The 26047-nt window shown below is 45.3% G+C and overlaps 1 protein-coding gene across 1 annotated transcript in view; it reads left to right on the forward strand.

Annotated features, from left to right (window-relative positions):
- NUP85 (nucleoporin 85) overlaps positions 1-26047 on the forward strand; it is a 118900-nt gene that overhangs the window by 76155 nt on the left and 16698 nt on the right. Inside the window, exons 13-17 of the mRNA XM_077459336.1 lie at positions 2716-2781; positions 3909-4060; positions 4341-4458; positions 6822-6922; positions 7014-7165. Of these exons, the coding sequence (XP_077315462.1) occupies positions 2716-2781; positions 3909-4060; positions 4341-4458; positions 6822-6922; positions 7014-7165 (589 nt within the window). The remainder of the gene's footprint in view (positions 1-2715; positions 2782-3908; positions 4061-4340; positions 4459-6821; positions 6923-7013; positions 7166-26047) is intronic.

Here is a 26047-nt window from a genome sequence, read left to right on the forward strand (position 1 = left end):
TAAAAGGAAGCTGGCCTTGACTTTTATCAAGAGCCAGATCCAGGCCGTGTCGATGTCTTTTTTTTTTTTCCTTTTTCGCTTGCCATTTCTTCTGCTAGAAGAATATCGGAACTAACAGCTCTGTCTTGTAAGAGCCATATTTCATCATCAGCGTCACGATCCACTATTTTCCAAATGGATTTGTGAAGTGATTGATCAAGCTTCAGCTTAAAGACAAAAATTCTTCTTTCTCAGATTAAGAGCACACTCATCCAGGGCGATTAGTGCCTCTTGGGTGGTGCATCATCAGGCCTCTATGGCTCAGATCTGTAAGACCGCAACTTGGTCTTCGGTTCAGACGTTTATCTGATTTTATCAAATCGATATTAAAGGTCATGAGGATATTGCCTTTGGGCACAGCATACACTGCAGGAGGCATATGAGTCCTCTGGCCTCCTGTTTCCTTGATTCTGGCGCCCCCCCCCCCCCTTCAGTTGCCATTGCTTGGGACGTCCCACATAGTTATTACTATGGCTCTGTCCCCTGATGTAAGAGAAGAAAAAATAGGATTTTTAAAACCGCTGACCTGTAAAATCCTTTTCTTTGATGTACATCACGTGACACAGAGGTCACTCCCTTCTTCTTATACACTTTTATTGCTTGGCTACAAAACTGAGGACTCCCAGTAATGGGAGGGGTTATATGGGGGAAGTTCACTGCTTAAGGGGCGTGCGGGTTTCCAGCACCTGCTACGCCGATAACCCACATAGTTATTACTATGGCTCTGTGTCCCCTGATGTATATCAAAGTAAAGGATTTTACAGTTAAGCTGTTTTAAAAATCCTATTTTTACTCACTGAACTGCAACTTAATTTATAGCATTTGCATCGTGTTTTATTTTATTTTTATGGATTTTTTGTTGATATTTGGTCTCTATCATTTAACCACTTCCCACCGGGAGGGTGTACATGGACGCCCTTCTGTTTCAATGGTTATACCGGGCTGATGTCTGCACCTTCAGGCATCAACCCGGTATCGTTCTCCTCAGCCAGCCAATCCCTGCACTGTAAAAACAATCAAATCGGCAGTTCAGCTGCTTTTTCGTTCTTACAGGCGTTCTCCGTACCCCCCGCTGCTTCTACCGGCTCATCCGTGCAATTGGCGAGCCTGAGAAGGATTCCACCAGTGCTGGAAGTTGACTTGGAGATTTCCAGGGAACAGATGGTCCCCGGTCATCTCTATGACTCTCGGAGGCCGGGGCGTGGTGTCCTAATGTAAATACTGCAACATACTTTCCAGCCTAGATCGTCCTTGTTTGTTTTTTCTTTTTGTTTTGTTTTTTAGCTCGGGCTTTCCAGCTTGTAGGAGAGATCTGGGGTCTTATTGACCCCAGATCTTTCCATAAAAAGGACCTGTCACGCACTCTTCCTATTACAAGAGATGTTTACACTCCTTGTAATAGGAATAGTGATAAAAAAAATTTTTTAAAGGAAAAGTGTAGAAATTAAAATAAAATAAACAATAATAATAAAAAAAAGTAAAGTAAAGCGCCCCGGTCCCTGCGAGCTTGCATGCAGAAGCGAACGCATATGTACATCGCGCCCACATATGTAAACGGCATTCAATCCACACATGTGAGTCATCGCTGAAAACGTTAGAGTAGAGTGAGAGCAACAATTCTATCCCAAGACCTCCTCTGTAACTCTAAACAAGTAATGTGTAGAAATGTTTAAAGCATTGCCTAAGGAGATTTTTGAGTACCAAAGTTTGGCGCCATTCCACGAGTGTGCACAGTTTTCAAGCATGACATATGATATATATGGTTACTCGTCGTAACATCATCTTTCACATTATCCAAAAAAATTGGATTAACGTTTTAGTGTTTATTTTTTATTATTATTATTCGTGAAAGTTTTTTTTCCAAAAAAAGCGTTTGAAAATTGCTGCGCAAATACCATGTGACATAAAAAGTTGCAATGACCGCCATTTTATTCCCTAGGGTCTCTGCTAAAAAAAATGTATACAATGTTTGAGGGTTCTGAATAACTTTCTACCACAAAATTATGAATTTTACATGTAGTGCCAGAATTGACCCGGATGGGAAGTGGTTAAAATACACCTATGATAAAAAAAAAAATTATAGACCCTTCATTTCTTTGTAAATGAACAAACTTGCAAGATCTGCAGGGGATCAAATCATTTTTTCCCCACTGTATCTCTTGGGTAAATATCTTTTTTGATGCATGCTAATGCTATTTTAGCCTTGCATGCTGCTGCCTGGCATTGCTTGCAATGAATAATATTACTTTTAGGTAAACAATGCAGTACTTTTAGGGTTTAGATGTGGTGTATAAGGTTGCCAGCTAAGTTGAATTATGTGTGTATAAATTGCCTAAACTGCTAAGAGATTTAAAATTCTTTGTTTAGCCAGTCTCGTGACCCCCTACACGCCTGCAGCACTCCACACCCAGCAGTTGGTAATCTCATTTCAAGTTTAAGCTTTGAAGCTTTCAATGCTACAGCTTCACTTTCTCATTGACTAGTAAATCGGCATCAATAACTCCTATTGTGGACTGAGTTAACGATGGAAGCTGGTAAAAAAAAGCGGAAATTCTAGCTCAATCTTTTTCCCTATGCAGAGGTGCATGAATCGTACAACTATCAATACAGAATTGCAGCTTTTTGGAAGGTAAACATTTAATATTTATGGCTCAAATTTTTTTTCTTGTTTTTCAGTTTTGGGGCCAACATGAGAGAATACCTTCTGCTTGAGTATGCGTCTGGTCTTTTCTCACACCATAGGTACCTATGACACTTTTCTCATCCTAAGGTCTATATTCTGTCTTGACTTTGTGAAATTAGCTTTTTCTAATGTAAATACATTCTGTTGCACTAGCATAACCTCATTTAACCTATGCTGGGTATGGAATTATCTTGTTAAATGTGTACTATATTTATTATATCACATATGCATGATTATTTTAGGGGCTATAGAAGTTTGAGATTGATTATATTTGGAGTGGATGTAGCGCTCGAACACATTTATCAATATTGGAGTACACAGAGGGTGTTCTATTTTTCTAGCTGCTGTAGTAGTATATAGGGAGGTATTTTTATTTTGATAGCGCAGAGTTTACAAAGTTCAGTGGTATTACAGATGCTGATAACGCTGTTAGCATTTTCATGTCAGTTCTGCAAAGACTAATCACTGGTGGAGATTAAAGTACCTATGCATGGATTGTTTTATCGTAATACTAGTAACTGTTCCAGTTATATACTATAACTGTGTAATCTATTGTTTGTGTGCTGAAACAAGTGTAGTAGATCACCATTCTAGATCATACCACCAGTTTGGATCTCTTTATTCATAATGGCCCAATTTACAGAAAATATACAGTTTTTTATTTTTTCATAGTTTTTGGACTTTATGCATGGAATGGCAACCACCTTAAAAACACACTGGACTGAAGGCCACCTGCAGCGTGCACAGCGTTTTATTAGTTACAGCTGTACAGTGCCACTAGCACAGCATTTTGTTTTGGTTCTATCTATTTACCTTTTATTGTGCACACTTTGGCCATGTTAGGCCAGCCATATATGGAGCGAATTTCTTTCCTGCAACCATGGACACAGTGTTGATGCTGGAATCCCTGCTGCCTGGCCATTGATTTCTCCCGGCAGGGCTAGCGACAATCGCAGATTGATCAACTTGGTACATTCAGCCTGCCCATACATGGCTCGAGTCTCAGCCGGTTTTTGCGGAGTCGGCTGAGATTTGAACTGTGTATGGCCTGCCTTAGTCTGTTAGTGGAGCTCCTGCAGAGTCTTATCACTGTGTTGACTTCTTTTCCCAGTCCCTTGCCGATTCTTAACCTGTTCAAAGGGGTATTAAAAAATGGAAATAATAATAAGAGCATTGTTTCTTACAGTCTGTGGCAGCTGGGGGTTGATTACTTGGATTATTGTCCAGAGCTTGGTAGAGTTTACCTTGAACTTCTCATAGAGAGGATCCCACTGACTACTGAAAGGAAGGCATTAAAGGCATTGAGAATTTGTGAGCAGAGGCAGATGACTGAACAAGGTATGTTGGAATAAATACAAATGCAACTTAACCATAGAATCTGCATATTGAGAATCTTTCCTTTTTTTGCATTGGATATCCTGCATCATAGGTTACTGAGATGAGAATGAGGGAATGGTGTTGTAATTCATCATGTTCATTTAGTTACCATGGTAGTTTTGGCACTATTGTCCTCCTTTCAGACAACAATATTAGATAAAATCTCATTTATTTCAATAATCAAGCAGTGCCCAGTTGTATTTTCTATTTGTTGCCAACAATTATTTTTTATGTTATCTAGTGCGAAGTATATGTAAGACAATGTCAATGCAAGCTTTGCGCAACAATCGTTTGGGTTCAGCTTTGTCCTGGAGTATTCGAGCAAAGGATGCAGCTTTTGCAACACTCATATCAGACCGGTAAGATTCACTAATTGTCCTGTTTTTAAGAGGAACCAGTCATGGTCCAAAAAGTGTCCAGGATAACAATAACGTGTGTGTGTGTGTGTGTGTTTTTTTTTTTTTTAACATTGCATGTGTGTAATTTGATAACACAAATAGTCCAGCCACAACATAGACTAAGGGCCAGTTCACACCATAGAAATGCAGTCCGGATGCACTCCAGATGCTTTTTTGCATGAACGTTTTTGATGCGTTCCAGTGCGTTTTTAATTCAAGTCCAGTGCATCTCCCCCCACCTTTTTTCTCCTTAACCTTAAATAAGAACATGGGTGTTCCAGTGCGTTTTAGGTGCGTTACGATGCGTTCCTGTGAGTTTTTTTTTTTTTAATGCTGTAAAAGAGTTCCAGTACAGTCCAGTGCAGGAAAAATGCAGCATGTTCTACTTTTTTTTTCTGGACCTGGAAGGTACTGAAACTGCAAGCACTGGTGTGAACTATGCCATTGAAAACCATATAACCTACTTTCAATGCGTTTTTCATACAGAAAAAAACGCACAGGACTGCATGTGGTGTGAACTGGTCCTAAGAGTTTGGAATGTGCCTGGATGGCTTTAGCTCTTATTGTCTTTAATACTTGTACTGCTATATATTGTATGCTGTACATTCATGGCTGACCTTGGCTGTTTGCGATCTGTGAACACACACAGGGTGCCATTAAATGGGGAAGGCTTCCGCAGTTGCATCATCAGATGATTAAACAAGCTTGTGTAGTAATCCCACACATTTTGCAGATGTGCTTGTAATCAGTCAGCCATATTGTCTCTGTTTAGCAGTATTCTGAAAACCTCCATCACTGCCCTGGAACCTTATTAAACAGTGGGCTGGCAGCAGGATGCAAGCATTATTCACAAAGCACAGAAATATTGCTTGTTTCCGGTCTCTAGCTGATTGGAAGCTTGTAAAGTACAGTACACAGCACACAATGTTTGCACTGCCATTTGCAGCAGTAGGAGAAAAAACATTGAAAGAGACCTATTGTCAACCTGCTGCTTCAGTGTAGATATACCAACTTTAATTAGAAGTCCAGTCGTATCTAAACCTAACCTGCTCCCATCCCTATTCTAAGCCCTATATTAATTACCCCTTAGAGCAGGGATCTTCAAACTATGGCCCTCCAGCTGTTGTGGAACTACACATCCCAGGAGGCATTGTAAAACCATGACATTCACAGCCATGACTAGGCATGATGGGAATTGTAGTTCCTGATCAACTGGAGGGCCATAGTTTGGAGACCCCTGCTCTAGAGGAAAGATGTCTATGCTTCCTTATTCTGAAGATGCTCCGGTCTGTTCATACAATTCGTTCCCAGTGCTGGCTTCAGTATAGAGGAGGGAAAGCTGACAAAAGATGCCCCATAGTAAGCCTGTGGGTGATGTCATTGCATTGCAGCCATTGTCAGCTATCTCGCCTCTTCACTGAAGTTGGCCCCTGGGGAGATCATGTGATTGGACCGGAGCATCCAGGGAGCAGGTAAGTAAGTATACACACTTTTCTTTTACAGGGTAGTTTGTATGGAGCTGGGAACAGGTTTAAGTTCAGATAGACTTTGACTGGACTTCCACTTTCAGTGGCAGAGATTATAAAATTAAAGCCGACTATAGACAGATCAAAAATAGGCTGGTTCTTCAGGGACTTCCTCTATCCACCTTTTTGTGTTTATAGAGAAATCTGTTTTAATTTCATTCAACCCACTGGCTGAATGAGCAAAAACTACCTGACTGACTAGCTTTTAAAGAGGTTGTAAAATCAGAAGGTTCTTTATCTTAATGCATTCTAAGATAAAAAAGCCTTTATCTTAATGCATTCTAAGATAAAAAAGCCTTCTATGTGCAGCAGACCCCTCAGCCCTCTACCGGTAATACTTGAGCCCCATCTCTGTCCAGCAATGTCCATGAGTGTCTCCTCCATCTGAGACTCTCCCTCCTGAGTTGGCCAATCAGAAGAGAGAGAAGGGGCCAATCAGGGCCACAGCTCCGTGTCTAAATGTACACAGGCAGCTGTGACTCGGCTGGGGTGCCCCCACAGCAAGCTGCTTGCTGTGGGGGCACTCGACAGGAGGGAGGGGCCAGGAGCACAGAAGAGGGACCTGAGAAGAGGAGGATCTCGCTGCTCTGTGCAAATTCACTGTACAAAGCAGATAAGTATAACATGTTTGTATGTTTTTAATGGAAGAAAAAAAGACTTTACAATCGCTTTAAGCAATTTATTTTTTTCACAGCCAGAAAAAGGGTTGCTTGGTATATTTTGCTTAGGATATATTAGAACCTTATGCAAGCCCTTCATACATTAGGATGCCCCTTACCTTTCTTACTTTTTGTGAAGGTTCTTGAAGGATTACTGTGAACGGGGGAAATTTTCAGATTTGGACCTAATTGACAATCTTGGCCCAGCAATGCTACTGAGCGATCGTCTTACATTCCTTGGTAAGAAAGATTTTATAAATCCCAATGTATGAAACCTAGTGCATGAAACTGTTACACAGTTCTAACCTTACCTTTGTCAACTTCATCCCAGGGAAATACAGAGAGTTTCACCGGTTGTACAATGAGCAGGAGTTCCATGAAGCAGCTCGCCTGCTCCTTTCACTCATGACTGCTCGCATTGCTCCAGGTTACTTTTGGTTTTCCTTATTGTTGGATTCACTACCCCTTCTTGAACAGCAGCAGGTGAGGCATACCGATGTGAGATGACAGATTTACACTAATTTGCATTCAGAAGGTCTGATAATATGCAAACAAGTTCAGTCTGCATTAGGCGAAACTTTTAAGAAGTAAGCTCTTGGACAAATAAAACCCTGCCTCCTCAGCTTTAAAAAAGCAACTCTCTAGCCTTTACTACATTTCATTGCACTAGTTTTTTCTTTTAATAGCAATACAGTATACTTTGTACAGCTTCAGAAGTGGCCAGCGTTTCTTTTCTGACTGGATTTCCACAGTGGCCCCTTGCTGCACAAGGTTATCCTTGTTGACCACTAAGCACCTTTTTTTCATGTGTATATATAAGTGTACACAAGTTTAGCTTTTTCATTAATAAAGGATCTTGTATGTTGAATACCTAAAGAGACCCTGTCATGATTAAAAAAATAAAATCTGCAGATAAAGGCACAGAGAAATTTTTTCTTGCAGCATGTTTTTGTTCCATAAACCATTTTATTTTATTCACTTACAATGTTCCTCTGAGCTTGCTTGCTTCTTTTTTTTTTTACTATTTTTAACCAAATCTCATTTGATAATGAAACAAGAGGGCATTATTCATTGACTTTTACCACCAAATAAAGGCTCAATTTGTCCTGGAAAAAAAGGTATCATTCACAAAGTCATTACAAAGATATGTACACTTTAACACATGCCCAAAGTGCAAAACTGCATTGATGCATTAATGGTTTCTTTTACCTTCTGTATTAGGGGTTAATAGAAAATGTTGTATTACAATGAGTGAAATGTTGGGAAAAATAAGGCCCATAACTCTGCAGCGCATCTATTTATAAGAATCATTTTATAATCGACTGCCAGCAGCATTTGAAGAGGAGAAAGCAGCAGGAAGCCATGTCTTTCTTAGACCATTTCAACAACAATCTTCCGATTTGTACATTTTAATATAATTCAATTTAGGGCTGTTATCTATCTGTAAAAGCCTCTCTTATGTAGACAAAAAAAAAAAAAGCCTGGGTGTTGCCATCTTGGAATTGATGTCAGCAGCCCCAGCAGACTCAGAGCTGTCACTCAAGTGTTATTCAGTCTATAGTATTCTCCATAGCGCCTCCCCCCACATATATATAAAAGGCTGCGTAGGGAAGTGACGTTAGGGCTGTGAAAGCAGTGAGGGAGTGGGCTGCTCTAGGAAATTAACACTTTAATTGTCACTGTGTATTTTTCTTTCTCGTACATCATGGGACAGTCTCTCAGTAATCACTGATGGGTTATATAGGGTATCACTAGATGACTGGACACTGGCACACCCTAGACAGGAAGTTTAACCCCCTATATAACCATTCCCTTTACTGGGAGTACCTCCGTTTTTTTTTCACCAGTGACTTGTTGGTCACAAGTAAAGATGTGCTGAGCTTCACTGGAATATCATGCACTGGGGCAAGCCATGGAACCAGATCCATTCAAGGTGTCTTTTTCAGGCCAAATTGGATAGTACCCGGGCCTAGTGTCCAAAGAAACAAGGTTTTTGCAGCCATATCCCTGGCGGGGTGCTTTACAGGCCCAGAACTGTGGATCCCCCTATACAAAAGGGGCCCCAGTCTCTGAAGGTTTTTTCTAAACGGAGCCCACCGTGAGAAGTGAAGATTGGGTCTGTTGCACAGAACCCTGCAGCTGGATAAGGTAAGGGAGACTCCTTGAGTATTTATCGAATTCTAGTAGGTTTCTCTTAAAGAGGGATTCCACCTAAAAAAAAAAAATTATTAAAAGCCAGCAGCTATAAATACTACAGCTGCTGACTTTTAATAAATAAATGGACACTCACCTGTCCCGGGTTCCAGCGAGGCCGATCGATCGCTCGGCTCTCGGCTGCTGCCGTCACCATTCTAGGTGAGGGAATCAGGAAGTGAAGCGAATCGGCTTCACTTCCCGGTTCCCTACTGCGCATGCGCGAGTCGCGCAGCGCAATAGGAATTGTCCGGGCTGTCACTGGGACCTGTGTGTGTCCCAGCAGACAGCGCGGCAGGATAGGAAATGACAGACTCCCATGGGAGTCTATGCCCAGAAGTGGGTGTAAATACCTGTCTTTGACGGGTATCTCCACTCCCCTCCCCCCTGTAAGGTGCCAATTGTGACACCGGAGGGGGGAAGGGTTCCGATCAGCGGAAGTTCCACTTTAGGGTGGAACCCCGCTTTAAGTAAATGTATGCTATGCCTAAAGTCGCCACCGGGGGCTGTCAAGAGCACATACCTTTTTCATGCCTGACCTGTCTGTCTCGGTGTCCATGCTGTACGCTCCTCCAAGCCATGCTCCAGGTAGGATGTAGGAAAGGGGTTTTCTCTCGCAGGGATTCTCCCCCCACGGCTTAGGTAAGGCACAGGGAAGCGGTAGTATAACGCACCGCTCACCTCCACTGCCATTACAGTGGCTTCCCACCAACGGCCCTCCTCTATCCTCTGCCCCAGCTTCCCCTCCATGCTTGTCCCAAGGATCTGAGCCTCGGCTCGCTTGGGAAAGCGGTCTTTTTTGAAAGCTGGGCGGGCAGAGGAGGAGGGGGCCGGAGTGTCAATGTGCTCGGCATTCAGTGCATCGTGGTAGTACCTTTGCCTTTGTTTTGTGGCACTATGGGCAGAAGAGGTAAAAATACCCCGAAAAATAGGGGCTCTAAGGGACCTCCCTCAGGCTCTGAGGATCCCACCCCCTCTGCAGCACCTTCCCCCCCCCCCCCCCCCGAAGGACCTGGGGAAGCTAGCCAGGGTGAGCCGCTGGGGTCAGGGGCTGCAACTGCTTCTGGCACTTCAGCTCCTGTATACATTACTCAGGAGGTTTTTTTCTTCAACCATAAATGGATTAGAGGAAAGACTAGTGGCCTTAATTGCATCTTTACTCAGTGGAAGAAAACGCACTAGGTCCCCCTCTGCCACCCAGGACCCTCAAACAGAGGAACTCTGGGGAAAAAGGAGAGGATTGGGATGAAACTGATGACTCCTCTTCTGAGGAATCAAGTGGAGAAGGGCCCTCTTCAACTCCTCAGGATGAGAAGTTGCTGGCGCAAATTCTTGCAGGATTGGTCCGCTCCACATTTAAGTTACCCGTATCTAAGTCAGTTGAAGAACCCTCCTCTTGTTTGGATTCACTGAAGCCTCCTCAAACTACACATGCCTTTCCTGTTCATGGTTTGCTGGAAAAGCTTTTTTATTCTGAGTGGGATCACCCAGATAAACATTTTTCTTGCGTGTACATCACAGGACACAGAGACTCAGTAATTACTGGTGGGTTATAGGGTATCATTAGGTGATTGGACACTGGCACACCCTAGACAGCAAGTTCAATCCCCCATATAACCCCTCCCCCTACTGGAGGTATCTCAGTTTTTTCACCAGTGTCTTAGGTGTTGGTTTTTTCCCAGAACTGCGGATCCCCCTATTCAAGGGGGCCCCAGCCTCTGAAGGTTTTTTCCTAACTGAGCCCACCGTGAGAGGTGAAGATTGTGTCTGCTATTCAGACCCTGCAGCTGGATAAGGTAAGGGAGACTCCTCAAGAATTTTTCTAATTTTAGTAGGTTTTCTCCTTTTTAAGTAAATGTATGCTATGCCTATAGTCGCCACCTGGGGCTGCCAAGAGCACATGCCTTTTCATGCCTGATCTGTTTGCTTGGTGTCCACGCTCTATGCTCCTCCAGCCATGCTCCAGGTAGAATGAAGATAAAGGGTTTTTTTCCTTCTGGGATTCTCCCTCCACGGATTAGGGGGCTGAGACAGGCCTGGGCAGAGAGCGGTAATATACCCCACCACCCGCCGCCGTCCGCCCTGTCCACCGCTGCCATTACAGCGGCCTCACATCCACCGGCCCTTCCCTCTCCTCTGTCCCAGCCTCCCCTCCAGAGCCTCTGCTCGCATGGGAAACGCTCATTTTTAAAAATTTGCGGGGGGGGGGGGCGGAAGTGGTCGGAGGAGGGGGGGCAGAGCACTAGGCTACACAGGCTTTAAAGTGCACTCTTTTTTCAGATGCACACAGCCTATAGAGGGACACAGAGCTGACAGGCGCATGTGAGTGTGGGAGACACAGGCATTCCCAGGCAGCATTTACTTAGGCACTAGACTGAGTCTTAAGTAGCAGTGGCAGTTGCTGAACTACAGGGCTCAGCAGTCAGTGCATTTTTTTGTGTGGTACTTCTACCTTTTGTTGCTTTGCACTATGGGTAGAAGAGGTACAAGTACCCCGAAGAGTAGGGGCTCTAAGGGATTCCCTTCAGGCTCTGAGGACCCCCCTCTGCAGCACCTTCCCCCCTGCAGGACCCGGGGAGGCTGACCAGGGAGAGCCGTCTGGGTCAGGGGCTGCAGCTGCTTCTGGCACTTCAGCCCCTGTGTACATTACACAGGAGGTTTTTTCCTCAACCATAAACTGTTTAGAGTAAAGATTAGTGGCCTTAATCGCATCTTCACTCAGTGGAAGAAAACGCACTAGGCCCCCCTCTGTCACCCAGGACCCTCAGAGTGAGGAACTCTGGGATAAAAGAGAGGAATCCCCCTCAGAGGATCGGCAGGAAACTAATGATTCCACTTCTGAGGAATCTAGTGGAGAAGGGCCCTCTTCAGCTTCTCAGGATGAGAAAATGTTGGTGCAAATTCTTGCTGGATTGGTCCATTTCACGTTTAAGTTACCCTTACCTGAGTCAGTTAAAGAACCCACTTCTTCTCTGGGTTCACTGAAACCTCCTCAAACTGCACATGCCTTTCCTGTTCATGGTTTGCTGGAAAGGCTTATCTAGTCTGAGTGGGATCACCCAGATAAACATTTTTTTCCTCCTAAAAAGTTTTCTACACTTTATCCTATATAGGAAAAATTTACTAAGATGTGGGGTATACCGGCAGTTGATGCCGCCAATTCTTCCGTAAACAAAAGCCTGACTTGTCCTGTTGACAACGCTCAGATGCTTAGGGATCCAACTGATAGAAAAATGGAATTCCTATTAAAAAATGTTTTCTCCTTGGCAGGTTCAGTAGCACAACCTGCAGTGGCAGCAATTGGAGTCTGTCAATATTTGAGAGACCATGTTAAACAGGTGCTTAAAGCCTTACCTGAACAGCAAGCCCAGGGGTTAGCTAACCTTCCAGCGGCTCTGTGTTTTGCTGTTGATGCTATCAAAGATTCTATCCTTCAGACCTCTCGCCTTACGCTTGGATTGGTACACATGCGTAGAATCTTGTGGCTGAAAAATTGGTCAGCCGAATCGCCATGTAAGAAACTCCTGGCAGGATTTCCCTTCCATGGTGCAAACTGTTTGAAGAGGACTTGGACAATTATATCCAAAGGATCTCTAGTGGGAAAAGCACCCTTTTACCAGTCAAGAAAAGGGGTAAACGTCCCTGCTTTAAACGCGCGCTTTCTCCAGTGCCAGGGGCATCAGCCACAATGGCCTCCTCCTTAAGGCTCTAAGGTTAAAACTCGGAGTCAACCCCGGGGACAAAAGAAGTCCTGGGGGAGAAGGCCTTCAAGACAAAACACTAAGACCCCCTTATGAAGGGGTGCCCCCGCTCACTCGAGTGGGGGGAAGACTACTAAAGTTCTCAGGGCTCTGGCAGAAGGAATTTCGGGACAAATGGGTGGTCTCCACAATAACTCTAGGTTACAAACTAGAATTCCGAGAATTCCCTTCTCCTCGTTCCTCAGATCAAATGTAGCCAGAGAAAAAGAAGTCTCTCATTTTCGAGCGTTGGAGCGACTATTGTCGCAAAAAGTTATCATGGTAGTTCCCATGCAAGAGCAGGGAATGGGGTTTTTTTCAAAGCTTTTCACGGTACCGAAGCCAAACGGAGATGTCAAACTGATTCTAGATCTCAAAGATCTAAACCGATTTCTAGAGATACGTTCCTTTCGCATGGAATCGATCAGATCGGTAGTCTCCATCCTACAAGGAGGAGAACTTCTGGCATCAATAGGCATGGATGAGTACCTGCATGTACCTATTTTCCCTGCTCATCAAAAGTTCCTGCGTTTCGAGGTAGAAAAACACCACTTTCAGTTCGTAGCTCTGCCTTTCGGGCTAGCTTCTGCACCTTGAGTGTTTACAAAGATCTTTGCCCCGCCTCTGGTCAGATTAAGGACCCAAGGTATAACGATAATAGTATACCTAGACAACTTGCTCTTGATAGACCGGTCGGTTGCCCGCCTGGACCAAAATTTGGTCACCACAATCAACTACCTGGAACGCCTAGGTTGGGTCCTCGACTTCGAGAAGTCTTCTTTAAAACCAGTAAGAAGACTAGAGTATTTGGGTCTGGTCATAGATACAGCCCAGCAGAGGGTATTCCTACCCCAAGCAAAGATCAGTGCTATAAGATAACTGATTCAGGTAGTCAGGGCAAAGAAGGGTCCTTCTATTCGTCTTTGTATGAGGTTGTTGGGGAAGATGATGGCTTAATTCGAAGCAGTTCCCTACGCTCAGTCTCATTCAAGGCTACTGCAAAACGGTATCCTATCGGCCTGGAACAAGAAGGTTCAGGCGTTAGATTTTCCGATGCATCTGGTCCCCTACAGTGCATCTGAGCTTCGGCTAGTGGTTGATACCCGAAAAACTGCGGAAGGGAAAATCCTTTTTACCAGTTACCTGAACAGTGGTAACAGATGCCAGTCTTTCGGGTTGGGGGGCAGTCCTGGAACAGTCGACTGTCCAAGGGAGATGGTTCAGGACCGAGAGGGTCTTAACCATCAACATTCTGGAGATCCGTGCGGCGTATCTAGCCCTAAAAGCCTGGACACTCAGGTTGCAGGGTTGCCCTGTCAGGATCCAGTCCGACAATGCCACAGCAGTGGCTTATATCAATCACCAAGGGGACACCATGAGTCATGCAGCTCAGGAAGAAGTAAACCAGATCTTAATCTGGGCAGAAAGACATGTGCCATGCATATCGGCAGTCTTCATTCCGGGGGTAGAGAACTGGCAGGCAGACTACTTGAGCCGCCAGCAGTTAGTGCCAGGGGAATGGTCTCTCCACCCTGACATCTTTTTGGCCATATGCAGAGATGGGGGGGGGGGGGGGTCCGGATGTGGATCTCTTTGCGTCTAGGTTCAACAACAAGGTCGACAACTTTGTGTCAAGAGTCCGGGATCCTCTTGCATGCGGGACAGATGCAGTGGTTACTCCATGGCATCAGTTCTCGGATTTATGCATTCCCTCCTATTCTGCTACTGCCAAGACTGCTTTGCAGGATCAGGCAGGAAAAGTCGATGCTTGTGGTGGCCCCAGCATGGCCCTGAAGAGCTTGGTATGCAGAAATAGTGAAGATGGCGGTAGGCTCTCCTTGGACCCTATCGTCCCGTCCAGACCTGCTATCCCAGGGACCGGTATTTCATCCTACCTTATGAAAGACATTTTGTGCTCTACAAACTATTATTGCCTTGTTTCTTCCCATAATTATCTAGTTTACACAACCCTACTAGGCACACTGATATAAAATTACTTATGAAACCACACACATTGCTGCTAGTAAAACACTATCTTATTTATTTCCCAAGAAATTAGGAAAGCTAACATAAAGTAGTAAAAGGACATTACAATATCACGCAGCTTACAATCAGAACATATAATACAAGAATATGAAAGATACTTATCATACAGTCCTCCTTGAGGCTTTGCTGCATCGGCTAGGCTCAGACCAGGAGAGGGCCTTCACCATGAGGTTTAGGCCGGAGCCATCTCCCAAAGTAGGCCGAGTCACCACATGGCATGGTCTTACAGTAAACAGCGAAACATTGTCTGTGTGTGAGCCTTTTCATACCAACATACACACCCACTCGTAGCCACCCCCATTTGCCTTCCATCCAATAGATTTCGCCAAGAGGCATTCCTTCACATGTATGTCCATTCTTCAGGAAGCATGCTGTATTGTCCACTATTGATCAGTGTCCCCAACGATGAGCCACCCAGCTTGCTTTTACTCCCTTTGAAGCCTGCAGCCACACACACACATCACAGCAGGGGGGGGTCCGAGTCCAGCTATTGTTCTTCTGATTACAAAGCTTTCATGTGCTTCATTCATTTGAGGCTAAGTGGCTACCTCAATAATGAACAAATACCAGAAGTATTATATGAATTCAATCCAACACCTTACAAATGCTAAATTTAACAGTTTGGCTATTGAAACCCACATTCTGAAGAATCGTGGGCTTTCCGGCCCTGTGATATCTACCTTGATTAATGCAAGAAAGCCAGCTTCCAGAATGATTTATCATAGAGTCTGGAAAGCGTGTCTCCTGGTGTGAATCCAGGGGTTCGCACCCCAGAAAATGTCATGGGCAGAATCCTCGAATTTCTGCAAAATGGGTAGAGATGAAACTGGCCTTGAGTACCATCAAGGGCCAAGTCTCGGCCTTATCGGTTCTATTTCAACGTCCACTTGCTTCACATTCTTTGGTCCAAAGCTTTATATAAGGGTAACGCGCCTTAAAGGGGTTGTAAAGGTAAATGTTTTTTCACCTTAATGCAGGGGTCATCAACCCCCGGGCCGCGGCCCACTGCCGGGCCGTGGCCTGCTTGCAGCCGGGCCGCGAAGGCTGCACTGTCTCTGATGAGCGGCGGCGGAGCAGGCAGAGAGATGACATCTCCCACCGCCCGCCCGCATCACCGCTGTTCCGCGCTCACAGCGGGGCCGCTATACGGAGGCGAGCGAGCAGAGAGATGAGATCATCTCCAACCGCCCGCCTGCATCGCCGCTCTTCCGCGTTCACAGCAGGGATGCTATAATGCTGGAGGTGAGGTGGGGGAACAGAGAGATGAGATCATCTCTCACTGCCCGCCCGCTTCACTGCTCCTCTGCCGACACAGCGAGGCAGAACACTGATGCACTGTTGAAGCTGAGGCAGGTGAGATCATCTCTCACTACCGACGCCCCCCCATTACCGCTGTTCTTCCTTACTACCCACTAGTCCAGGCTTGCCTCTGAACTAATTTGCACACCTGTGCTGCCACCACTGCAGTGACAACAATCATGTGGTGGCAAGTGACAATCCACATTTGGTGGCAGGTGTCGTGGCAAATGACAAGCTGCATCTGATGGCAGGCGACGTCGCAAATGACAAGCTGCATCTGATGGCAGGGGACGTGGCAAGTGACAAAATGCATCTGGTGGCAGATGACGTGGTAGGCGACATGTCAAGTGACAATCCGCATCTGGTGCTAGGTGACGTGGCAAGGGACAAATTTCATCTGGTGACAAGTGACGTGGCAAGTGACAAGCTGCATCTGGTGGCAGGTGACATGGCAAGGGACAAAAAAGCATCTGGTGCCAGGCAACGTGGCAAGGGACAACATGCATCTGGTGACAAGCGACGTGGCAAGTGACAAGCTGCATCTGAAGGCAGGCGACATGGAAATTGACAATCTGCATCTGGTGACAGGCGACGTGGCAAGTGACACTCTGGCACATTCTGCGTTATGGTGAGTTGAACTATTCATTAAATATTACAATGTAATAATAGAAATAATGCGCTTCAATCATCCTAACATCATATCAATGATGGTGCCGGGATGATTGAAGCGCCAATGCAAGCCATCGCCCCGATAAATTGCCCGCGAAAAGCCGCATACACCCCCCTGGGCCTTGGCACAATTTTCTTCAACTACGCCGGTCCCCGGTGCCAAAAAGGTTGGAGACCACTGCCTTAATGCATTCTATGCATTAAGGTGAAAAAACATCTGACACTGCCGGCGCCCCCAGTCCCCCCGTTTTACTTACCTGACCCCTCGAAAATCCCGCGCTCGCCCCCGCCGTCCTCTTCGCCGCTCAGCCTGGCCGCTGATTGGCTGGAGTGGATGGATTGAAAGCAGCGCAGCCATTGGCTCGCGCTGCTGTCAATCACATCCAATGACGCAGCGCGCCGGGGGGCGGGGCCTTGTGATACAGCGAGCGGCAATAGCCGCTGGCTGTATCACGGGAGCGCGCCCGCAGTGCTTCTCACCAATGCGAGGGAGCTCGCATTAACGTGAGAAGCACCTGCGGGAGGAAGCAGAGACAGCCGCCGAGGGACCCCAGAAGAGCAGGTTCGGGGCCACTCTGTGCAAAACGAGCTGCACAGTGGAGGTAAGTATGACATGTTTGTTATTTTAAAAAAATAAAAATTTTTACTTTACAACCCCTTTAATCCTCCAGTTAGGGCGCCTCTGAACCCCTGGGATTTGAATTTGGTTCTGTCAGCTTTACAGAAGCAGCCTTTTGAACCGATACATCAGATTCCCTTAGTTCTGTTGACAAGGAAATAAATTTTGGCCATTTCTTCTGCCAGAGGAGTATCGGAATTAGCGGCCCTCTCTTGTATAGAACCGGATCTGATAATGCACAAGGATAGAGTGGTGTTACGCCCTCATCCTAGTTTTCTACCGAAGGTGGTCTCAGGTTTTCATCTAAACCAAGATATTGTTCTGCCTTCCTTTTTTCCAAATTCCTGTTCTACGGAAAAGAGAAGTCACTACATTCTTTGGATGTAGTGAGAGCAGTCAAAGCCTATCTGGAAGCGACGGCTCAGGTTCGCAAAATGGATGTTTTGTTCGCATTGCCAGAGGGTCCTAAGAGGACAGGCAGCATCAAAATCTACCATTGCAAAATGGATTTGACAAGTAATTGTTTAAGCTTATGGTTTGAATCAAAAGATTCCGCCTTTTACTCCACTAGGGCTATTAGTGCTTCGTGGTCAGGGCATCACCAGGCCTCCATGGCTCAAATCTGCAAGGCCGCAGCCTGGTCATCAATCCATACATTCTCCAAATTTTATCAGGTGAATGTGAGAAGGCATGAGGACATCGCCTTTGGGCGTAGTGTGCTGCAGGCAGCGATATGGGTCCTCAGGTCAGAGTACACCCTATGTTGTGTGGTTCCCCTCTCCTCAGATGGCATTGATCTGGGACATCCCACCAGCAATTACTAAGTCTCTGTGTCCCGTGATGTACGAGAAAGAAAATAGGATTTTTATAACAGCTTACCTGTAAAATCCTTTTCTTTTGAGGTACATCACGGGACACAGAGGTCCCTCCCCTCTTCTAATACACTTATATTGCTTTGCTACAAAACTGAGGTACCTCCAGTAGGGGGAGGGGTTATATGGGGGATTGAACTTGCTGTCTAGGGTGTGCCAGTGCCCAATCACCTAGTGATGCCCTATAACCCACCAGTAATTACTGAGTCTGTGTCCCGTGATGTACCTCAAAAGAAAAGAATTTTTCAGGTAAGCTGTTATAAAAATTCTGTTTTTCCCTCCTTAAAAGTTTTAAACACTTTATCCTATGGAGGGAAAATTTACAAAGCTGTGAGGTATACCGGAAATTGACGCCGCCATATCCTCCGTAAAGACAATTCTGACTTGTCCTGTTGACAATGCTCAGATGCTTAGGGATCCAATTGATAATCCAATTTACCTGAACAGCAAGCCCGGGAGTTGGCCAACTTACCAGCGGCTTTGTGTTTTGCAGTTGATGTAATCAGAGATTCTATCCTCCAGACCTCTCGCTTTACGCTTGGGTGGGTGCATATGCGTAGAATCTTATGGTTGAAAAATTGATCAGCCAAATCGCCATGTAAGAAGCTTCTGACTGGATTTCCCTTTTGTGGGGCAAGGCTGTTCGGTGAGGATTTGGACAGTTATATCTTTAGTGGGAAAAGCACCCTCTTGCCAGTTAAGAAAAGGAGTAAACGTCCCTCTTTTAAACGTGCTATTTCCCCAGTGCCAGGAGCATCAGCCTCCAGGCAGTCGCGACAGCCTCCTCCATCAGGCTCAAGAATTAAATCTTTTTTTTTTTTTTGTTTCTAAATCTTTTTTTAACCCCAGGGACAAAAGAAGTCCTGGGGGAGGAAGTCTACAAGACAAAACACTAAAGCATCTTTATGAAGGGGCGCCCCCGCTGGCTCAAGTGGGGGGAAGACTGCTAAAGTTCTCAAGGGTCTGGCAGATGAATTTTCAGGACAGATGGGTGGTCTCCACAATCACTCTAGGTTACGAACTAGAGTTCAGAGAATTCCTCTGTCCTCGTTTCATCAGATGAAATGTTCCCAGAGAAAAAGAAGTCTCTTTCTAGCTTTGGAGAGAGATTGGTCGCAAAAAGTTATAGTGTTATTTCCCACGCAATAGCAGGGATTGGCGGTTTTATTCAAACCTATTCACTGTACCAAAGCCAAATGGAGATGTCAGACCCATTCTAGTTTCCAAAGATCTGATTCCTAAAAGTACGGTCCTTTTGCATGGAATCAATCCGATTGGTAGTTTCCATCCTACAAAAACTTCTGGCGTCAATAGACATCAAGGATGCGTACCTGCATATGTACCTATTTTCCCTGCTCGTCAAAAGTGTCTGCATTTCAAAGTAGAAAAACGCCACTTTCAGTTCGTAGCTCTGCCTTTTGGGCTAGCTACTGCACCTCGGGTGTTTACAAAGATCTTGGCCCCTCCTCTGGCCAGATTAAGGGCCCAAGGTAGAACGGTGATAGCGTACCTAGACAACCTGCTCTTGATAGACCAGTTGGTAGCCCGCTTGGACTCAAACTTGGTCACCCCAGTCAACTACCTGGGACACCTAGGTTGGGTCCTCAATTTTAGAGCAGTCTTCTTTAAAACCAGTAAAAAGACTAGAGTATTTGGGTCTGGTCATAGTTACAGCCCAGAAGAGAGTATTTCTTCCCCAGGCAAAAATCAGTGACATAAAAGAACTGATTCGGGCAGTCAGGGCAAAGAAACATTCTTCTATTCGCCTTTGTATGAGGTTGCTGGGGAAGATGGTGGCTTCGTTCGAAGCAGTTCCCTATGCTCAATTTCATTTGAGACTGCTGCAAAACAGTATTCTGTCTGCCAAGAACAAGAAAGTCCAGGCGTTAGATTTTCCGATGCATCTGTCTCCTACAGTGCATCAGAGCCTCAGTTGATGGTTGATACCCGAGAATCTGCAAAAAGGAAAATCCCTTTTACCAGTTACCTGGAGAGTGGTAACAGATGCCAGTCTTTCAGTTGGGGAGCAGTTCTGGAACAGTCGACTGTCCAAGGGAGATGGTCCAAACCGAGAGGACCTTACCCATCAACATTCTGGAGATCCGTGGACTGTATCTAGCCCTAAAGGTCTGGAGACTCGTGTTACAGGGTTGCCCTGTCAGGATCCAGTCCGACAATGCCACAACAGTGGCTTATATCAATCACCAAGTTGGCATCAGGAGTCGTGCAGCTTAGGGAGAAGTAAATCAGATCCTAAACTGGGCAGAAAAGCATGTGCCATGCATATCGGCAATCTTCATTCCAGGCATAGAAAACTGGCAGGCGGACTACTTAATTCGCCGGCAGTTAGTCCCAGGTGAATGGTCTCTTCACCCTGACATCATCTCAGCCATGTGCCAAAGATGGGAGGTTCAACAACAAGATCGACAGCTTTATGTCGAGAACAAGGGATCCTCTTGCATGCAGGACAGATGCGTTGGTGACTCAGTGGCATCAGTTCTCACTGATGCATGCATTCCCTTCTATTCTGCTACTGCCACGACTTGTTCGCACCAGGCAGGAAAAGAAGTTGGTACTTCTGGTGGCCCCAGCATGGGCCAGAAGAGCTTGATATGCAGAAATGGTGGTAGGTTCCCCGTGGACCCTACCGTCACGTCCAGACCTGCTGTCCTAGGGTCCAGTGTTCCATCCTGCCTTACAAACGCAAAAATTTGACGGTTTGGCTATTGAAACCCATGTTCTGAAGAGTCATGGGCTTTCAGGTCCTGTGATTTCTACCTTGATTAATGCAAGAAAGCCAGCTTCCAGAATGATTTATCATAGAGTCTGGAAAGCTTATGTCTCCTGGTGTGAATCCAGGGGTTAGCATCCCAGAAAATGTCATAGGTGGAATCCTTGGTTTTCTGCAAATGGTGTTAGAAATTAAGCTGGCCTTGAGTACCATCAAGGTCAACGTCCGCTTGCTTCGCATTCTTTGGTTTGAAGCTTTATACAGGGGGTAACGCGCCTTAATCCTCCGGTTAAGGTGGCCCTAAACCCCTGGGACTTGAATTTTGGTTCTGTCAGTTTTACAGAAACAGCTTTTTGAACCAGTACGTCAAATTCCCTTGGTCCTGTTGACAAGGAAGTTAGTTTTTTCTGGTAGCCATTTTTTCTTCTGCTAAGAAGAGAATCAGAATTAGCAGCTCTTTCCTGTAAAGAACCTTATTTAATCATGAACAAGGATGGAGTGGTATTGCTCCCTTATCCTAGCTTTCTCCTGAAGGTGGCTTCCTTTTTTCCAGATCCCTGTTCTACGGAAGAAAGGTCACAACATTGTTAGGATTTGACTGCTCTCACTACATCCAATCTGGAAGCGACTCTCCTCCTGTGCCCTCCACGTTGAAATGAACACCTTCGGGGGATCAGGAAGATCTTCCCAAAAAATTGGAAGATACTAATATATCCTCTTCTGAGGATCCTAATATAGAGGCAGTAGTATCAGAAGACAGGTTGCTTGTACACGCTTACTAAATTGGTTTGTGTAACCTTTTTGCTGCCTGCAGCGCAGGCTCTTGATGAACCCACCTCTGGTTTGGGATCACTAAAACCTCCCCTATCTGGGGGTGCCTTTTCTATTCATTCATAGCTAAAAAAGCTTATACAGGGGGTCCCCGGGTTACAAACAAGATAGGGACTGTAGGTTTGGTCTTAAGTTGAATCTGTTTGTAAGTCGGAACAGGTACATTTTTTAATTGTAGCTCCAGCCAAAAAAATCTATTTTTAAGCTTTTTGGATAACATAGGGAAGGGGTATCACCCCTGTAACATTTTGTTAAGCTGTCTGTGCCCCTGTACAGAAGATTTCACCTCACTTTCTGTCCCAATGATAATTGGATTTAGAAAATTTGGGGCTGTTAGGGAAACAAGGATTGGTGATAAAGCATCAGTGGGGACACCTTCCGGCGGCACAGTGGTGTAGTGGTTAGCACTCTCACCTAGCAGTAAAAAGGGTCGCTGGTTTAAATCCCAACCATGACACTACCTGCTGGAGTTTGCATGTTCTCCCTGTGCCTGCGTGGGTTTCCTCCGGGTACTCCGGTTTCCTCCCACACACCGAAAAGACATGCAGGTAGGTTAATTGGCTTCTGTCCCAAATTGGCCCTAGTATATGAATGGGGACCTGTGATTGTGGGCTCCTTGAGGGTAGGGACCGATGTGAGTGTGCAATGTACAGGGATAGGGACAATTGTAGACACTCTCAGATTGAACTGGATGGACTGGTGTCTTTATTCAACCTTACTAACTATGTAACCTTATCCCATAATAACCCTTACAGGAGAGAATTTCCCTTCCTAAGAGTATATTTCCTCTCACTTCCCGTTTATCTCCCTCCGTTTGTAAGTAGGAGATGTTTATAAGTAGGGGACCCCCTGTATATTCTGAATGGGAGCATCTGGATAATCCATATTCTCCACACTTTATCCTGTGGAAGAGGATTTCTATAAGAAATGGGGGGTCCAGCAATTGATGCTGCAATCATCTCCGTGAACTAGAGTCTCGCATGTCTGGTGGATAATGCGCTAATGTTAAAGGATCCAACAGATAAAAAGTTGGAGCTTCTTTCTAAAAGCAATATGTCTTTAGCAAGTTCTTTAGCACAGCCGGTTCTTGCTGCAATTGGTGTATCTTTGTGGAGATACTTAAGATTCTTCCTGATCAGTAGGCCCAGCAATGTAGATGCTATGAAAAATTCTATCATTCAGGCCTCATGGCTTATGCTAGGATTAGTGCATTCTCGCAGAGTTCTGTGGCTGAAATATTGGTCAGTTGAAGCACCATGTAAGAAGCTCTTAGCCAGTTTCCCCTTTCATGGGGAACGGCTATTTAGGGACGATCTGGATAAATACATCCAAAAGGATCTCTAATGAGAAAATCTCTCTTTTACCAGTAAGAAGAAGTTTAAACCTTTCTCCTTTAAGCGTGCTTCCTTACCTTTGCCAGGGGCATCAATCTCTAGGCAGTCTTGATGGCCTCCACTGTCAGGGTCTAGGGGAAGACCCCAAGGGCAACACCAGGGTCAAAGAGGGACTAATTCAACTTGTCAAAATTAAAGAAAAATCCTTCCATTTGGCTGTGCATGAGATTGTTAGGGAAAATGGTGGCCTCATTCGAGGCCGTCCCTTACGCACAATTTCACTCAAGACTGCTACAAAACACCATCCTGTTGGTCTGGTACAAGAAGGTTCAGGCTTTGGATTTTCCAATATGCTTGTCTCCCGACGTACGCCAGAGCCTAAACTGATGGTTGATATTCAGCAACCTCCCAAAGGGGAAATCTTTTCTGCCAGTATCCTGGAAAGTGATGACAACAGATGCCAGCCTTCTAGGCCGGGGAGCAGTCCTGGAAGAAGATTCTGTCCAAGAGAGATGGTCCAAGTCAGAAGGACCTTGCCTGTCAACATTTTGGAGATTCGGGCAGTACATTTGGCCCTAGAATCTTGGACGCTCGGGCTACGGGATTGTTCTGTCAGGATTCAATCCGACAATGCCACAGCTGTGGCTTACATCAATCACCAGGAGGGGCACGAGAAGTCATGCAGCCCAAAAAGAGGGGAATTATGTTCTAGCTTGGGCAGAAAACATTCCTTGCCTATCGGCGATTTTCATTCCAAGAATAGAAAATTGGCAGGCAGACTACTTGAGTCGCCAACAATTATTTTCGAGGGAATGGTCTCTTCGCCCCAACATTTTCCTAGCGATGTGTCAGAGAATGGGGTATTTGGAAAGTGGACCTGTTCGTGTCCAGATTCAACAACAAAGTCGATGACTTTGTGTCAACAATGAGGGATCCACTAGCATGCGGAAGAGATATATTAGTCTTCCCATGGGATCAGTTTGCACTGATCTATGCATTTCCTCCACATCTGCTACTTTGGCTCCTTCTCTCCGCAGGAACGAAAGGAGGTGAGTCTGGTGGCGCAGAAGATCTTGTTTTGCCGAGATCATAAAGATTGCGGGAGGAGTCCCTTGGACTCTGCCATTATGGGCAGACCTTCTCGCACAAGGTCCGGTATCGCTTCCTACCTTACGCACATTAAATTTAACGGCTTGGCTGTTGAAACCCACATTCTAAGGGACCATGGGTTATCCCCCCCTCAGTAGTGTCTACTTTGGTTTTTGCTAGGAAGTTGGCTTCCAGAATAATTTATTATAGAGTCTGGAAGGCATGTTTCTTGGTGTGGATCCAGGGGTGGCACCCCAGGAAGTATGTCATAGGTAGGATCCCTGATTTCCTGCAAATGGGATTAGAAATGAAGCTGGCCTTGAGTACCATCAAGGGCCAGATCTTGGCCTTGTCGATCCTTTTTTTTTTTTCCAACGGCCTCTTGCTTCTCACTCTGGTGCATAGCTTTATTCAGGGAGTAACATGGATTAATCACCCTATCGAGGCACCTCTAAATCCTTGGGATTTAAATTTGGTCTCATCGGCTTTACAGAATCAGCATTTTGAGCCTTTTATGGGAAATTCCCTTGGTTCTTTTGACAAGAAAAATAATCTTTTTGGTCGCCATTTCTTCTGCTAGAAGAGTATCGGAACTAGCGACTTTGTCTGGTAAAGAGCCATATTTGATCATGCATAAGGATAAGGTGGTTTTGCGTCCTCATCCTGAGTTGCTACCAAAAGCGGTGACAGGTTTTCATTTAAACCAGGATATTATTCTACCTTCCTCTTCCCAGAGCCTCAATCTAGTGAAAAGTCACTACATTACCTTGATGTAGTAAGAGTGATCACAACAAAACAAAATGTTTTGTTTGTACTGCCAGAAGGTCCAAAAAGGGGACAGGCAGCATCAAAGTCCACGATTTCCAAATGGATTTAAGTGATTGTTCACGTTTACGGCTTAAAGAAGAAAATTCCTCCTTTTCATGTTAAAGCACACTCAACAGGGGGCGGTTAGTGCCTCTTGGGTGGTGCATTATCAGGCCTCTATGGCTCAGATCTGTAAGGCTGCAACTTTTACCAGATTTGATCAAATCAATGTTAAAGGTCATGAGGATATTGCCTTTGGGCGTAGTGTACTGCAGGCTGCAGTATGAGTCCTCTAGCCTCTTTTTGCCCTACTTTTTTGTTGTCTCCTTCCCTTCGGTTGCCATTGCTATGGGACATCCCACATAGTAATTACTTAATGGGTTACAGGGCTACCTTCAGGTGTTGACACTGGTAAACCCAATTGAGGAAGTTTTACTCCCTATATAACCCATCCTTCTAGGAGCACATAATTTTTTTTTCACCAGCATCTAAAGGTGTTGGTCACGAGTGAAGATGTGCTCTAAATAGCCTCCATAAAGATTAGATCCATCCGAAGTTCCATTTGAGGCCTAAAAGGATGGTACCTGGGGCCTCGTATCCAAAGCACAAGGTTTTGCCTGTAACGCCCCTTTGTAGGGCTGGACTTAAGGAACCCAGGGCTTAGGTCTTGTTACATTACCTAAACTTCCTGATGGGGTGCTTTTCAGGTCCAGCCTACTGCTGAATGGTTCTCTGCCCCCCCCCACCCCATTGGTCCGTAAAATGCTGTGCACAAGCGCAGAAACTTTTTAGAAGTAAAAAGGGGCAACATTTTTTTTCTCGGAGGGGCGGGGCCTAAGTGCAATGCCATGAACATCCACAAGGACACACGGCAGGCTAGAAACAAAATACAACACAGCTGTGACAGCGTTTCCTCGGCTGATGAGAAAATGAGCACCCTTGCATACACAAGGACACGACCTGCGGGACATGTGGGGGTTGCAAACTGCCATTCCTAATACAGGTATGACACCTTTTACCCAGCACTAGGCTGAATTTTTTAGCGGTTTTAAATGTCATGACTAATTTCAGCGATTAAGTGCAGTTTGTATAGGGCCTCTGTTTTTTTTTTTTTTTTTTTTTTTACTTTGGACTA

This window comes from Lithobates pipiens, unplaced genomic scaffold, assembly GCF_037356315.1.
Source record: "Lithobates pipiens isolate NorthernLeopardFrog02 unplaced genomic scaffold, aLitPip1_a1.2 Scaffold_28, whole genome shotgun sequence".
Classification (NCBI taxonomy): Eukaryota; Metazoa; Chordata; class Amphibia; order Anura; family Ranidae; genus Lithobates; species Lithobates pipiens.